Source organism: Hakea prostrata, chromosome 11, assembly GCF_041222555.1.
Source record: "Hakea prostrata isolate BN-2017 chromosome 11, UWA_Hpros_2, whole genome shotgun sequence".
Classification (NCBI taxonomy): Eukaryota; Viridiplantae; Streptophyta; class Magnoliopsida; order Proteales; family Proteaceae; genus Hakea; species Hakea prostrata.
The window spans coordinates 18026156-18043662 of NC_142610.1; the positions used below are offsets into that span (position 1 = coordinate 18026156).

The window sequence follows — 17507 nt, forward strand, 5'->3', positions numbered from 1 at the left end:
AGGTGATCACAAGATCGAAGTACTCTGAAAGACAGGAAAGACGAATGAAGCTAGATGAAAACCCAAAAGCAAGCGGCGATGATGAAGTAGAAGACCCAACGCTTGGGTATTTATAATGAAAGGATGGTTTGAAGATTTGACAAATACAACCATTTCTTTAACAATAACGCGACTTGATCTCATTAATCTACAATTTAACATGTGTTGTACAGAAAGACAAGGCGGAGAACAATATAATTCTACAACCAAGTCATGGCCGCCTTATCTTAACCTGTTCAGAAGATCTGATGACTTCCTTGATATGTTGGCAAGGTGACCCTACTGTTATTGTTTTTCTGAAGTCCAGTCAAAAGAGGCTGGTAGATCGATACAGTCAACGAAATAGGGCAATATCTTTGTTTGACTGCAGAGGCTAGTGTGCAGCTTCACAAGTTCTTATGTGGAAATTTCAATTTTGTTGATTAAAAAACACTTAGGTATAGTATGGTGAAGATTATTGTATCTGGGCTTTCCACTTGACTTAATTATGTGACAATACCCTTAAGTGCATGAATTATCCCAGGAATTGTCACGTTGCTTCAGCTAAACATATTCACATCCCTTCATTATTAGTGCTTTATTGGTTGGGGTGGACTTCTTTTTTAATAGTATTTTTCCTTTTCTTCGGCTGCTATTTTTACCTGTTTGAGGTATTTATTTTGTATTAGCTAGTTTGGGTAAAATATATGCATTTTTTTGGGTAAAGTCAGCAAAATGTATATATAATTTTGGGTAAAGTCAGCAAACATTGAAGTAAAAGGGGTTTTATGGTAATGTTCTTATATATATATATATTCCCCCTAAATTATTAGTGCTTTGGTACACTCTTCAAATTCTTTCATAGGAATTAGGGGACAAGTAAACTTAACCCTATTCACACTTCACTAATAAAATTATTTGATGCTAATTTCTCTCATATTTTTAGAGTTTCCGTAATAAAACATTGTATTTTTATTTTTCCCGTCCATATTTGAAGGAAATCAACTTGTATTTTATTATTTTTTTCAACTTACATCAATGAATAAAATCAGTTTATTAAAAAAGGAAAACAGAAAGAAGAAACTGTATATTTATTTTGGTCAATGTCATCTAAAGGCTAGGTATGCAAAATGCTTACATTTAATAGATTGAAAAAAAAAAATGTAAGTTTTACAAATAGCCCTTATGAAATGAAAAATGAAAACATCAAGCAACTCTAAAACCCTAGAAATAAATGAAGAGAAATAGATAAAAGATGGAAAACGACAAAAAGGGGAAAAAAAATAAAAGGGTAATAATCTGGAAAATATGTTGATAAAGAGTCACAAAATTGAAAGAAAACGACAGAAATACCCAAGGTTCAAAAGTTTTTTGAGAGACCAAGGCCAAGCTTAAAAGGTCTCTTTTGACAAAGAGAGATACTCTCACCTCCCCTCCCTGTAAGTTTTTTTCACCTTGTCTCTATAATACCCTTTGCACCTGATAATGGAATATCTTCTTTGAAATAATATCTTTCAACCAAAAATATAAATGTCACAATGCAAAGTTTTGGGTTCTTAATAAAATCATGTTTTTTTGTTTTTTTGTTTTTGTTTTGTTTTTGTTTTTTGTTTTTTTGTTTTGTTTTTGTTTGTTTGTTTGTTTGTTTTTTTTTTTTTGTATTAATAGAGCGGAACAAAAAAATTTACTAATTACAATAATCACACCATGTCAAGGAACCATTGTCACTCATCCCACAACGGTAGTTGCACACAATACAACCAAACTCACCATAATTCTGTAGTGGATTCCATGCACACTTAATAGAATGAGCCCTAGTAGCAAAATTGAAAACTGGAATTGCCTGCTGGCTCCCATTTCAAAGCAAGTTGGATCAGCCGCGACCATGGAGCATTTGCACTTGAAACTCTCTCTCTCTCTTGCTGCTAATTTTTTTCAAATAATCTGCTGCTTAGTTATTCTCCTTATAGCAATAAAATCTTATTTTTTTCACTCAAAATAAAAATAAAATAAAAAATATATATAAAAGAGGAAAGAAAAGAGAAAGGATGCATTATATACTAGCAGGGGAAGCTTAATTTCCAACAATTTCTTGTTACTATTAATTGTGCCCTAATTCCTTAGGAGGTGTGATACAATTGTAAGCATTTTGATTCCCACATTCCCTTTAGTAACCCTTAAAATAGAATCCTTTCCATTGTAAAAGTTCAATGACATTTCTACAATTGTATTGGATTTATCTTGACCATGTTCACCTCTAATTTTCTTCAAAATAATCCAAATAATTCAAAATGGCTAGGCAACATCTTTCCATGAACCAACACTAACCTCCATGATCATGGATTGATTTTGCCATATTTCGTTGACCCTCCCCCTCTTGACTGATTATTTTCAGTCTTAAGTAAAGATGGAGAAGCACCACCCATCAAGCAATAAAATAATTATAGAAATGTCGTTCCAACAGACTGGACTTCCAAATATATGCATGGACTTTATAATAATGACTTTCAACTCACTCACCAACCTATAGGAAGAAATCACAAAGATAAAAAGGCTTTGGAGAACCGACAAGATTGAATTTTGCACTGACATTGATTTTAAAAACTTATTCTTGTACGCCTTTATTGAATTGATCTTCCAGCAGAAAGCAGCACATATCACAATGAGTCAATGACCATTTCTTCATCTCAAAATGATTATTTAATCAGACGATTCCATAATTATTGACGAAATGCATGTATTTCCCAATACATCCAATCATTCTTATATTATAAACAGCAATGCATTAGCCCCGCTAGTATATCATCGCTTGCTCTTGTGTTTTCATTCTTCTTTCCAGGTTTTCACAGTTCTCTTGTGATCACCTCACAGCAAAGCAAAACAAGAAGTAATGGGAAATCGTTTTTTAATTACATTGATTGTTGGAGGCTTTTATGAAGTTTGGGAAATTGTTTTAATCTAATCTTTCCGCAAGTGTGTGACTGACCAATAGAGGTGGCGATATTAGAATTAGTTCGCTTCAATGTGTGGGAAAATAATTTCAAAATTTCGTATAGGTCCTCAATCCCGTGGAGTTGTCAGCCGGTTCAGGAAACAATTAATAACTACAATTTTAGAGAATGCTTCATCACCTTCATCCACATACCATGGATTACTAATTAAGATATATTTTTCATCTCTCCTTTTCTCAATGAAAATGAAACGGACCCATTCATGGTCTGCCATTGAGAGATGCTAAGTCACCTCATTCATATAAAAACCTCTAAAAAAGAAAGGTGACGTAAAAAAAAAAAAAGAATTTCAGTCAAGATGAAGTGTTACGCAGGAGAGAATCAAGATTCATTGTTTCTTCGGTGTTTCATCCACAGAAGTTTTCGTGGGGTTATCTGTCCTGTATGAAACAACTACGTAAGCTCTCAAGAACTTTCACAGTAACCTCTCTGGTCAAAGAAAGATTTTGCCGTTTTTATTGACTCCATCTCAATCTTTCGATTGATTTTTTTTTTCTTTTTAATATAGGCTTTGGAAACCCCGTCAAAGTCTAATGAAGACTAGCCATTTTAAAATCTCATTCTTATTTGCCTTTATTGAATTAGTCATCCAGGAACTGGCTCAAGTCATCACAGCGACCATTTAATCAATTTACTAATGAAATCCATCCAAACATCCATTCGTTATAAATACCCATGCAATAGCTCTGCTACTTCATCATCGCTTTCTCTTTTGTTTCTGATCTTCTTCCAGGTCTTTCACAGTTCTCTTGTGATCGATCAATTCAAAATTCACAGCAAACCAAAACAAAAAGCAATGGGTTCCCTTGGAGACATCTATCAAGCTCAGCATGCCGAGGGTCCAGCAACCGTGCTGGCTATTGGCACTGCCAATCCATCCAACATCATGTACCAGACTGATTTCCCTGATTTCTACTTCCGAACCACCAAAAGTGAAGACAAGGTTGAGTTGAAGGAGAAGTTCAAACGTATCTGTAAGTACTGTCGTTTCCTATAACATATTTCTTTCAGTGATTGCACTTCCTATTGTCTCGTATAAATTGACTTTTTAATCTTCTAAAAATGATAACCTTTCTTTTGTGTTGTTAATAGGTAAAAGTTCGACAATTATAAAACGACACACTTTCCTCAGTGATGAAATGATCGCAGAGAATCCTTCACTCTATGATCCAACAGCTCCATCCCTTGACGCACGCCAAGATATTATGGTGACTGAGGTACCTAAGCTGGCCATGGAAGCAGCAACCAAAGCTATCAACGAGTGGGGGCAGCCAAAATCAAAGATCACTCACATCGTATTCACTACCATTTCTGGTGTCGATGCACCGGGTGTTGACTTCCAGCTTATCAAACTCCTTGGCCTTTCCCCAACTGTTCGACGTGTGATGATGTACCATTTAGGATGCTATGGTGGTGGCTCAGTGCTCCGTGTAGCCAAAGATCTTGCAGAGAATAACAAAGGGGCTCGTGTACTCGTTGTTTGCTCAGAGTTGAACTCCATTAGTGGCTTCAAAGGACCCGATGAGACAGACTTACATGCCCTACTAGGGATGGCAATTTTTGCAGATGGTGCTGCAGCTTTGGTAGTTGGTGCTGACCCTGATACCTCAATCGAACATCCATTATTCCAACTCATCTCAGCAGGGACCCGAATTCTTCCAGATTCAGAAGAAATGGTGGCAGGTCACTTGCGCCAAACAGGTCTTGCAATCAGTTTAACCAAGGATGTAGCTAGAACTATTGCTGCTAATATTGGGAAATGTTTGGAAGAAGCATTCAGCAATGTAGGCATTACTGATTGGAACTCCATTTTCTGGGTAAGCCACCCCGGTGGCCCTGCAATATTGGACCTCGTCCAGAAGACACTTGGATTGAAAGAAGACAAGCTAAAAGCATCAAGGAAAATATTGAGTGAATATGGTAACATGTCTAGCCCCACAGTATTGTTTATCATGAATGAGATGAGAAAGAGGTCCATGGAGGAAGGGAAAGCTACAACTGGTGACGGCTTTGAATGGGGTGTGTTATTAGGGTTTGGACCAGGTCTCACAATTGAATCAGTTGTATTGCGCAGCATCCCTACAACTTTAAGTAAGTGAGTTAGCATTCTTAAGTTTAGTAGAAATCTCAGGCTATGTTTATAGCTTAATGTTTAATCATTCATCACCTTTGCATTACTTTTTTTTTTTTTTCTATATTGTGCTCAGTAAGAGCTCTTTCGAGGACAAAGTCAATGACCTCTTTTCATAATTTATATATTTGTAATTTTCTTCCTCCTTGAGATTCAATAAAGTACACCAAGCATTCGTTCAAAAATACTTTGAAAAATGGAGAGAATGTATTACAATTTGAATAAGGAAAAAAATTTGTCAAAACATGAGTTGTGGTGCAATTTTTCGAGGCTTTCAAGTTTAAATTTCCAAAAAAAAAAAAAAAAAAAAAAGAAGAAGGAGAAGACGAAGAAGAAAAAGAAAAAGAGATTCTATAGGTTCTTGCCAGCACATTCTCTATTTCTTTTTCCTTCTATTTCCGTCTATCTTTCAAAGCCTTTTTTCCCTTTGAAATTTTGAACACTGATTCCATGCGAATTCTTATTTTCCATTTTAAAGGGCTATGTGTAGTTAATTCTTAAATTTTCACTGCATAAATTAAACTCATTTTACAAAAATTAACACTTCTTTTAACATCCATTTCATCAAAATTCATTAAATCCCCCCCCCCCCAAAAAAAAATAAAAATAAAGGGAAAGAGGATCACAAAGACAAAAGGATAGTCGGCATAATATTTTCTGAACTTGGTTTGAACTATACTAGAGAAGTTGAAATTTCTGAATCATCTCAACGCTATGCTGGTCATATTTTATTCTTTGATCTTTGAGAATGATGCTTTTCATGTCAAAGGGTGCTGTTGCGCTTCACCTAATAAGAGGTTACTTCTTTGTGATCAAGGTTTAAAGTATCGTTGTTGACTATTATATCAGTCAGATGATTTTAAGAAACGTATCATCTTGTACCGAGTATTTTATTGTACTGCTCAACATATTCTAGTGCAATTCAATATGTGCCCTTTAGGAAAAGAGAGATGTACATAGATATATCATATTATTTGTATCCAATATGGAAACATATAAGACTAATATTGCTTGGGATGATCATTTCATTTAAGATGAGTGACATACAAGTAAAATTATCACGAGAATATATCAAATCATCGTATTGTGGAATACTTTAAACATGTTCAGAAATGAATACATAAAAATCCAAGGTTAAGGACAATATTGTAAATTCACAAGACAATAAGAGCAACTTAGGAATTAAGAGATAATGCAATCATAACTTAACGGAATTTGTTCCATTATGCAAATTTAAGAGACATTTTGGAGTGTGTTTACCAAGTTGACATGTTATGGGGTGTCTATGCTTTTCGCTATTCATTTTTGGGTGTCCCTAGAATTTTTCCAAAGGAAAAAAATATCTGCACTTGAACGATAATCATAATTTGAAAAAGTTGTTTTTTGTGATGGTGCAAAAATGTCGCCAAAAGACGAAAATAGTTGCTCAAAATAAAGCACTACACTTTCCATTCTGTCGTCTATACCACTGTCGCAAAAAATGGGCGACAATTTTTTGGTACTCACTGGGAAAACATTTTTGGCAATGGTTACGACCGTCACAAAAAATGAATATTTGGGCGACGGAAATAACTGTGGTGAAAGATGCAAGTTTGGGCAATGGTTATAACCGTCACTAATTATGAAAGTTTGGGCTCCAGTATATCTGAAATGACACTAAGGAAAGAAAAAAATTGTTTAATATGAATGCGAAATTTAAAAGTAAAAAAAGTTACTGCTAGTAAGGCCTTTGAATGTTTTCCCCACAGGAATCTCCCTAATGCTAACTTAAGATACTCGAAGATATATACTGTAACATTTCATTCTAGTAGATAAATCTAGGTACAATTTCACCGGTCAAGTTATTCTGGCTAGATCTCTGAACAGTGCATGGCAATGGAATTCATGACTCTCATCCATATATACTTGAAACGGAAATAAAAGGAGAAAAAGATGCCATGAGAATCAACTTAATTACAAGATTTTCAGGCTTGGAATATGAGACAAGGTTAACAGAATGGGGCCTATCAACTGATTATTTTTCAAAATCCTGAAACATAGATCAAATATAGATATTGCAGGGAGGACTAGCAAACCAACAACCTAGTATTGAAAATGTGAAACTTATAGGCTTTCTAATTTGTTTCAACTTAGAGATTGAAAATTGAATGTCCCCATCAATGTTGTTCATAGATAGGTCTCTAAAAGGGTTTAAAGGGGAGGGTACAAGGCATACTTCAGTTCGAGCAGAAGAATCACGCAGAAAACAAAAAGTAAAAGAGAAACAAAATAGATAGGAATTCGAACAAGAAAGAAGAAGAAGAGTAACCACTGAGATAAAGAATAATCACACTCTGAACTCAAGACCCAAAACCAATAAAGCATCGATTTATCATTGTCAGATTGAGCTTCCCACCAAAGGTAAACCAGTGCTTGAAACCTAGAAAGTCTAAGGGTTTTCACAAAAGCATCAAATATAAGATAGGGTTTTTCACAAAATCAACGAATCCAAACTTTAGAGAAATAGTCAGATCTAAACAGGAGAGCAATATTCTGGTTTAAGAGTTAAAAATAGGGACCAAAATTAGTAAACAAAACCTAATATAAGGGCTTATACTTCAGAATCTAGTAGATGTACTCATAATTAGATCTGTGGTGAGGACCAGATTTTGAAACCAGAAGCACATAAAATGATTCGGAGAGTAACAAAAATACAAAATGGGCTGAAGTATGGTAACATGCCTTTTCTTTTATTTTAATCTATTTTGATTATGTCTTTACAAAGTACTTAGATAGCAACATTTAATAAAATTACATAAAATTAAAAAAATAAAACCATGAAGGTATAACTAGAAACCAAAGTTTCTATACATTTCAATCATTCATTGCCAAGTCAAGGAGTTGAGGTTGCAGGGATGCTACGCAGAACAATAGATTCTATTGTAAGACCTGGTCCAAACCCTAATAACACACCCCATTCAAAACCATCACCTGTTGTGGCTTTCCCTTCTTTCATGGATTTCTTTCTCATCTCATCCATGATGAATAGTACTGTTGGGCTAGACATATTTCCGTATTCGCTCAACACTTTCCTTGATGCTTTCAATTTATCTTCCTTCAAGCCGAGTGTTTTTTCGACCAAGTCCAAAATTGCAGGTCCACCAGGATGACTAACCCAGAAAATAGAGTTCCAATCAGTGATGCCTACTTTGCTGAATGCTTCCTCCAAACATTTCCCAATATTCGCAGCAATAGTTCTAGCGACATCCTTGGTTAAACTAATTGCAAGACCTGTTTGGCGCAAGTGACCTGCCACCATTTCTTCGAACGGAAGAATTCGGGTCCCAGCTGAGATGAGTTGGAATAATGGACGTTCGATTGAGGTATCAGGGTCAGCACCAACTACCAAAGCTGCAGCACCATCTGCAAAAATGGCCATCCCTAGTAGGGCATGTAAGTCAGTCTCATCGGGTCCTTTGAAGCCACTAATGGAGTTCAACTCTGAGCAAACAACGAGTACACGAGCCCCTTTGTTATTCTCTGCAAGATCTTTGGCTACACGAAGCACCGAACCACCACCATAGCATCCAAGGTGATACATCATCACACGCCGAACAGTTGGGGAAAGGCCAAGAAGTTTAATGAGCTGAAAATCAACACCCGGTGCATCAACCCCAGAAATGGTAGTGAATACAATGTGAGTAATCTTTGATTTTGGCTGCCCCCACTCGTTGATAGCTTTGGTTGCCGCTTCCATGGCCAGCTTAGGTACCTCAGTCACCATAATATCTTGGCGTGTGTCAAGGGATGGAGCTGTTGGATCATAGAGTGAAGGATTCTCTGCGATAATTTCATCACTGAGGAAAGTGTGGCGTTTTATAATTGTGGAACTCTTACCTGTATCAACAACATCAAAAGTCTCATCATTTTTAGAAAACCAAAAATTAAGTCTATACAAAACTATCGGCTTTGCCATAATCTGAAGAAGACAGGGGTAGGAAATGATGGTACTTACAGATACGTTTGAACTTCTCCTTCAACTCAACCTTGTCTTCACTCTTGGTGGTTCTGAAATAGAAATCTGGGAAATCAGTCTGGTACATGGTGTTTGATGGATTTGCAGTACCAATAGCCAGCACGGTTGCTGGACCCTCGGCATGCTGAGCTTGATAGATGTCTCCAACAGAATCCATTACTTTGATGTGAGGTGATCACAAGAGAAGTACTCTGAAAGACAGGAAAGACGAATGAAGATGAAAACCCAAAAGCCAGCGGCGATGATGAAGTAGAAGACCCAACGCTTGGGTATTTATAATGAAAGGATGGTTTGAAGCTTTGACAAATACAACCATTTCTTTAACTATAACGCGACTTCATCTCGTTAATCTATAATTTAACATGTGTTGTACAGAAAGACAAGGAGAACAATATAATTCTACAACCAAGTCATGGCCGCCTTATCTTAACCTGTTCAGAAGATCAGATGACTTCCTTGATATGTTGGCAAGGTGACCCTACTGTTATTGTTTTTCTGAAGTCCAGTCAAAAGAGGCTGGTAGATCGATACAGTCAACGAAATAGGGCAATATCTTTGTTTGACTGCAGACGCTACCATGCATGCAGCTTCACAAGGATCGATGTCTTCTTATGCGGAAATTTCAATTTTGTTGATAAAAAACACTTATGGTTTGGTATACTGAAGATTATTGTATCTGGGCTTTCCACTTGACTTAATTATGTGACGATACCCTTAAGTGCATGAATTATCCCAGGAATTGTCACGTTGCTTCAGCTAAAAATATTCATATACCTTCATTAATTAGTGCTTCATTGGTTGGGGTGAACTTCTTTTTTAATAGTATTTTTCCTTTTCTTCGGCTGACATTTTTACCTGTTTGAGGCATTTATTTTGTATTAGCTAGTTTTAATTGATACATGATTTAAGGCTGTGGGTAAAATATATGCATTTTTTTGGGTAAAGTCCGCAAACATGGAAGTAAAAGGGGTTTTATGGTAATGTTCTTATATCTTCTTTTTCCTTTTTTCCTCTTCTTTTTTTTTTTTTTTCTATAATTTTTTGGGAACAGAAACAATGCAAATCATGTCTAATTCTATCTGTTTCTTCTTCTTTTTTTTTTTTTTTTTAAATTTTTTATTTAATGATTAGTGCTTTGGTACACCTTCAAATTCCTTCATAGGAATTAGGGGACAAGGAAAGTTAACCATCACACTGCACTAATAAAATTACTTGAGCAATTCTCCATATTTTAGAGTTTGTAATAAAACATTGTATTTTATTTCCACTCCATATTTGAAGGAAATCAACTTGTATTTTATTATTTTTTTCAACTTACTTCAATGAATAAAATCAGTTTATTAAAAAAAAAAGGAAAAAAGAAGAAGAAGAAGAAGAAGAAAAGAAAAGAAAAAGAAAGAAAGAAAGAAAAGAAACTGGATATTTATTTTGGTCAATGTCATCTAAAGGCTAGGTATGCAAAATGCTTACTTTTAATAGATTGAAAAAATAAATGTAAGTTTTACAAATAGCCCTTATAAAATGAAAAATGAAAACAACTCTGAAACCCTAGAAATAAATGAAGAGAATCAGATAAAAGATGGAAAATGACAAAAGGGCACATATTGAATTGCACTAGAATATGTTGAGCAGTACAATAAAATACTCGGTACAAGATGATACATTTCTTAAAATCATCTTGACTGATATAATAGTCAACAACGATACTTTAAACCTTGATCACAAAGAAGTAACCTTTTATTAGGTGAAGCGCAATAGCACCCTTTGACATGAAAATGGACCATGCATCATTCTCAAAGATCAAAGAATAAAACATGACCAGCATAGCGTTGAGATGATTCAGAAATTTTGACTTCTCTAGTATAGTTCAAAATAAGTTCAGAAAATATTATGCCGACTATCCTTTTGTCTTTGCGATCCTCTTTCCCTTTATTTTTTTTAGGGGGGGGGTTATTTAATGAATTTTGACGAAATGGTTGTTAAAAGAAGTGTTAATTTTTGTAAAATGAGTTTAGTTTATGAGGTGAAAATTTAAGAATTAACTACACATAGCCCTTTAAAATGGAAAATAAGAATTCACATGGAATCAGTGTTCAAAATTTCAAAGGGAAAAAAGGCTTTGAAAGGTAGACGGAAATAGAAGGAAAAAAAATAGAGGATGGGCTGGCAAGAACCTATAGAAATCTCTTTTTTTCTTCTTCTTCTTCTCCCTCTTTTTTTTTTTCTTTTCGGAAATTTAAACTTGAAAGTGTCGAAAAATTGTTCCACAACTCATGTTCTGACAAATTTTTTTCCTTATTCAAATTGTGATACATTCTCTCCATTTTTCAAAGTATTTTTGAACGAATGCCTGATGTACTTTATTGAATCTCAAGGAGGAAGAAAATTACAAATACATAAATTCTGAAAAGAGGTCATTGACTTTGTCCAGGAAAGAGCTCTTATTGAGCACAATATAGGAAGAAAAAAAAAAAAAAGTAATGCAAAGGTGATGAATGATTAAACATATAAACATAGCTTGAGATTTCTACTAAACTTAAGAATGCTAACTCACTTACTTAAAGTTGTAGGGATGCTACGCAATACAACTGATTCAATTGTGAGACCTGGTCCAAACCCTAATAACACACCCCATTCAAAGCCATCACCAGTTGTAGCTTTTCCTTCCTCCATGGATCTCTTTCTCATCTCATTCATGATAAACAATACTGTGGGGCTAGACATGTTACCATATTCACTCAATATTTTCCTTGATGCTTTTAGCTTGTCTTCTTTCAATCCAAGTGTCTTCTGGACGAGGTCCAATATTGCAGGGCCACCGGGGTGGCTTACCCAAAAAATAGAGTTCCAATCAGTAATGCCAACTTTGCTGAATGCTTCCTCCAAACATTTCCCAATATTAGCAGCAATAGTTCTAGCGACATCCTTGGTTAAACTGATTGCAAGACCTGTTTGGCGCAAGTGACCTGCCACCATTTCTTCTGAATCTGGTAGAATTCGGGTCCCTGCTGAGATGAGTTGGAATAATGGACGTTCGACTGAGGTATCAGGGTCAGCACCAACTACCAAAGCTGCAGCACCATCTGCAAAAATCGCCATCCCTAGTAGGGCATGTAAGTCTGTCTCATCGGGTCCTTTGAAGCCACTAATGGAGTTCAGCTCTGAGCAAACAACAAGTACACGAGCCCCTTTGTTATTCTCTGCAAGATCTTTGGCAACACGAAGCACCGAGCCACCACCATAGCATCCAAGATGATACATCATCACACGGCGAACAGTTGGGGAAAGGCCAAGAAGTTTGATGAGCTGGAAATCAACACCCGGTGCATCAACGCCAGAAATGGTAGTGAATACAATGTGAGTAATCATTGATTTTGGCTGCCCCCACTCGTTGATAGCTTTGGTTGCTGCTTCCATGGCCAGCTTAGGTACCTCAGTCACCATAATATCTTGGCGTGTGTCAAGGGATGGAGCTGTTGGATCATAGAGTGAAGGATTCTCTGCAATTATTTCATCACTGAGGAAAGTGTGGCGTTTTATAATTGTGGAACTCTTACCTGTATCAACAACATCAAAAGTCTCATCATTTTTAGAAAACCGAAAATTAATTATATACAAAACTATCGGCTTTGCCATAATCTGAAGAAGACAAGGGAAGGAAATGATGGTACTTACAGATACGTTTGAACTTCTCCTTCAACTCAACCTTGTCTTCACTCTTGGTGGTTCTGAAATAGAAATCTGGGAAATCAGTCTGGTACATGGTGTTTGATGGATTTGCAGTACCAATAGCCAGCACGGTTGCTGGACCCTCGGCATGCTGAGCTTGATAGATGTCTCTAACAGAACCCATTACTTTGCTATGAGGTGATCACAAGAGAAGTACTCTGAAAGACAGGAAAGACGAATGAAGATGAAAACCCAACAGCAAGCGATGATGAAGTAGAAGACCCAACGCTTGGGTATTTATAATGAAAGGATGGTTTGAAGCTTTGACAAATACAACCATTTCTTTAACAATAACGCGACTTCGTCTCATTAATCTACAATTTAACATGTGTTGTACAGACAAGACAAGGAGAACAATATGATTCTACAACCAAGTCATGGCCGCCTTATCTTAACCTGTTCAGAAGATCAGATGACTTCCTTGATATGTTGGCAAGGTGACCCTACTGTCATTGTTTATTGTTTTTCTGAAGTCCAGTCAAAAGAGGCTGGTAGATCGATACAGTCAACGAAATAGGGCAATATCTTTGTTTGACTGCAGACTGCAGAGGCTACTTGCAGCTTCACAAGTTCTTATGTGGAAATTTCAATTTTGTTGATAAAAAACACTTATGGTATAGTATAGTGAAGATTATTATATCTGGGCTTTCCACTTGACTTAATTATGTGACAATACCCTTAAGTGCATGAATTATCCCAGGAATTGCCACGTTGCTTCAGCTAAAAATATTCACATCCCTTCATTAATTAGTGCTTGGTTGGGGTGGACTTCTTTTTTAATAGTATTTTTCCTTTTCTTCGGCTGCTATTTTTTACCTGTTTGAGGTACTTATTTTGTATTAGCTAGTTTTAATTGATACATGATTTAAGGCTGTGGGTAAAAAAAAAAAAAAAAAAAAAAAAAAGAGAAAAGTCAGCAACATTGAAGTTAAACGGGTGTATGGGAATAGAAACACCCTAAGTCATGTATAATTCTATCTGTTTTATTTTTATTTATTTTTAAACGAACCAGTGCTTTGACACACTCTTGAACCTGCTTGAACCTGCTTTAACTAGTCTCACTAAGAAAATGTTTTTCTTGAAAAGGCGGAGAAGCATCATCCCCAATGGGGACATTGTTGTCCTTTTGATATCAAAATATGACTTTCTATTTAGAACTCTAAAAGCTCGAAGTTTCTTCCTTCTCATTCTTTTTTTTCTTCCCCTTTGTAACTTATATATGACTTCAACACCCATAAACAATGAGAAACAACATAAATACATTGAATTAGGGGGATTTTTTTTTACCTAAAGACAAGCAAATAGTACTAAAACATTACTTTACAGCCTTTGAGAAAGATTAAGGGATAAATGAATAAATTTAGAGTGTTCTATGTTTGAGTCACTTATTATGGACCAAAATGTGTGTTACGTAACTAATGTGTCAAAATTATGTTTAAGTCACAACTTAATGATTGGATTTAAAAGACCTTTTATAGAATTCAAATTTTGAATTTAATAGGATGAAATTACCCCTTGAACCATGTAATGACTATAACGAATACTCTACAATTTCCATCCACTGGAATTCCTTGTATTTCATATATAAGATTGTGAGACGTGGCAGTTAATAATCCAACTGTCAGAATTAAAATTCAATTAGGAACTGAATCTAATAAATTCCTAAAATTAAGCTTCAAGAAAAGAGGAGAGATGATTGGGAGAAATTTGAGGGGTTTCATCAAGTTCAATTCCTTGTTGGGTTTTAATTGTGACTTTTGTATAATTAATAGCCAAATGTCAAATGTCACAATCAGCTTCTATATTAGTTTCCATATAGCAATGCGAGGTCTTCCAATCTATAGTTGCTAAAAAAGTCTGCATACCTCTTCATCGCTTAAGATATACCTGGGGATCCTCATTTGCTGAATGAGAACCACAACTACCACTAAATCGCACTCAACCCAACCACTTTGCCCAATTCAATCCAGTTCAGTTTCAAAGTTGGTTTTCACATCCAAATAAATTCTGAAATTAAAAACCACAGTTGTTGACTCATTGCTGAACACCCCCACCAACTCCTGCTTTGCCAGGATTACCTAAACAGCGTCCGTCAATGTTCAATTTCACCCAAAAAAACACTGGTGGCAGCCTGAAAATTTCTTGAGGATGCATAGAGTTCTTTATGACCAACTTTAAGCCCAACGACTTAGCCTGAAATAACACTCCCGGTGTGACTTTACGCTTAGCCTATTTTAGCCAAATCAGAGTAAATATGGTGAAGCACCCACTCCTTAGAGAGACTCACATCCTTATACCTCTATGTTTATTGCGAACCATCCAAAGTAGTAAAGAAGAAGGAGACAACCATGCATTCAAGCTGGCCCCAAGAGGGTTGACTTTGTCTGCTGTTTCCACGCCCTATAAGGCTATAACCCTCATGAAGAGAGGTGTGACCACCCAAACCTTCCCAGTTCCCATAACTTTGCTGCCAAGTCCTCCGACAGATGCGAGCAAATAGCCATTGAGGTAAAAGATGATGCAAGTCCTCTGATCACACAAACTATAGTGAGAAACCAACAAGATTCCCTTCATCACGAGAAAATTATCCACTGGTAGTTTACCATGGAAAATACGCCAGCATGTAACCTGCTGCCCAGGCAGTGAAGAGGACTTCCAAATGCATGTTGCCCAATCCAACGAGAAAGAATCATAGGAAAAAATAAAAACAAAATCGCAAACAAATTTCTAAATTCACGCTTTTTGTCGCTCACTTGCTGAAATGAAAACCCTACCTATAGTCATTTCAATTCAACTCAAAACTCGATCTTGAGTTTTGTCTTTGTCATCTCTCCATCTCGAACTCGATTTCTCTAAATGCATTCGGTTGTTGGATAGCTCAAACAACAGACTCCCTCATTCTTCGAATTTGTTGGTTATTTTAGTGTTTAGGTCTTGGAAATTTCGGATTGGAGAGACTCAGATTGATCTGGCAGTGAAGAAGAAGTCCGAATTTTAATCTTGTATTTTACCCATGCATTCTTACTGAAGGAAAGAGAAGAATGAAGGGGAGAAAGAGAGAGAGAGGGTGTCCTCCAGGTAGCAGGGTGAAAGAAAAAGATGGGTGAAGTGGAAATCCGTTCAACCACCTAAGCATTGGATAGGATATGAAATACAAGGGTATATTAGTAATTTTATCTCTTTCATATTATATGAGGGTACTTTGATCATTTAACAATAGAAGTTAATTGGATATAACGGTATCAATTTCAACATAATTTTGGACACATTAGTAATGTAACATGAGTTTCAATCCATAATAAGTGATTCAAACATAATAACTTGTAAATTTATTCACCTAAAACTTGGTGTGTCTCACCTAACTATAAAGAATGTATCAAACTGATCATCTTCAGCAATTGTTTCTAGCCGTTAATTTCTCAATAACAGTAAATTATTCTTAGCATATAATTCTAAAATTCCTTCCAATCTTGGATACCCATCAACAATTTTGAGGATTGATCATGGAAGTATAAAAATATTGAAAACAAAATGCAAAGCTCTTTTAGTCCAAGTTGATTTGTTAATCAGCTACAAGTGCATGATGTAGTAGATTGAATAGTTTATGATATAGACATTAGTCATCGATAAAACCAATGCCTCACTATTTTGTCATAGAGGTGGCGGTGTTCCTACGCACCTCAACGTCAAGTCATTGATGGAAAACAATAATAAAGAGATGAGTTTGAACATCAACTTCGAAAGAACTTTAATAAATCTCCTACACTGCGTACATATTCATTCACTATCTTCAATGTTTTACCACTTCGCTTGCAGCGAAATATAGCTAGGTGTCTTGACTTTAGAAATGAATCAATAAATCTTCCAGTATAATTTAAAAAAAAAAAAAAAAAAAAAGCTGCAGCTTCTCGTGCAAGTGATTGCTAACTAAAATACACCTCCTCTCTCTCTGTGTGTGACGAGTCATTATTCATATAAGACCTCACAAGTAGTTCTCAGAGATGGAATGATTCACATTCAATATAACCATCGATAGCATAGATCATTTAATACCTTTTATTCTTTGTGTGTAAGACAATAACAAGGACAACTCAACGCAACATGCCCTTTAAGAATCCATTACAATTGTCATCAATCAACACACATATCTTGCCGTTGTCTGCTTAACCACTCGCACAGAAGCATCAACATGGATGAAATAGAATTTAGATTAAGCTTGCTTATACTTTTCATCGACAAAATTCGATGGTGAAGAAATGGTCTAGCTCTAGCCTTCAGTCTTTATTTCCATATATTATGAACCACTTTGGAGTTCTATAGTCAGCTGCCGTGGTGAAGGGCCAACCATAGATGATAGAACTCCTAAATTGACTCGGTTTCCTGAAAAGTTTATACTATTCAACCCCTTTGCATTAAAACCAAGTTTATCTATCCATCGGTACATTTCAGAGCCTGCAACCTCAAAGTCAAAGAGAGATTTTGTCATGTTTTGTTGGACTCTACCACCCTCTTTTGACTGAATCACACAAGAATGACTTCAGAGTCACCTCAGAAATTTCAGAGATTTGGGCTTTGGAAACCCCGTCATCTGGAGATTTGTTCA

At 35.9% G+C, this 17507-nt stretch overlaps 4 protein-coding genes across 4 annotated transcripts in view; 1 reads left to right on the forward strand and 3 right to left on the reverse strand.

The window, feature by feature from the left end:
* LOC149000519 (chalcone synthase 2-like) overlaps window positions 1-65 on the reverse strand; it is a 1556-nt gene extending 1491 nt beyond the window's left edge. The window contains exon 1 of the mRNA XM_089139378.1: window positions 1-65. This exon is cut by the window's left edge and continues 190 nt beyond it. The gene's annotated coding sequence lies outside the window, so the exon portion shown is untranslated.
* A 3651-nt stretch (window positions 66-3716) lies between these two features.
* On the forward strand, window positions 3717-5331 carry LOC149000520 (chalcone synthase-like). Its single transcript, XM_089139915.1, has 2 exons — window positions 3717-4003; window positions 4122-5331. Exons 1-2 carry the CDS (start codon window positions 3826-3828, stop codon window positions 5126-5128), a joined length of 1185 nt encoding a protein of 394 aa, XP_088996041.1. The 5' UTR covers window positions 3717-3825; the 3' UTR covers window positions 5129-5331.
* A 2520-nt stretch (window positions 5332-7851) lies between these two features.
* LOC149000521 (chalcone synthase-like) lies at window positions 7852-9427 on the reverse strand. Its single transcript, XM_089139556.1, has 2 exons — window positions 9155-9427; window positions 7852-9036 (listed from the first exon to the last, which is right to left on the reverse strand). Exons 1-2 carry the CDS (start codon window positions 9330-9332, stop codon window positions 8033-8035), a joined length of 1182 nt encoding a protein of 393 aa, XP_088995682.1. The 5' UTR covers window positions 9333-9427; the 3' UTR covers window positions 7852-8032.
* A 2074-nt stretch (window positions 9428-11501) lies between these two features.
* On the reverse strand, window positions 11502-13123 carry LOC149000522 (chalcone synthase-like). The gene is made up of 2 exons (XM_089139540.1): window positions 12851-13123; window positions 11502-12732 (listed from the first exon to the last, which is right to left on the reverse strand). Exons 1-2 carry the CDS (start codon window positions 13026-13028, stop codon window positions 11726-11728), a joined length of 1185 nt encoding a protein of 394 aa, XP_088995666.1. The 5' UTR covers window positions 13029-13123; the 3' UTR covers window positions 11502-11725.
* Between the last annotated feature and the right edge of the window lie 4384 nt (window positions 13124-17507).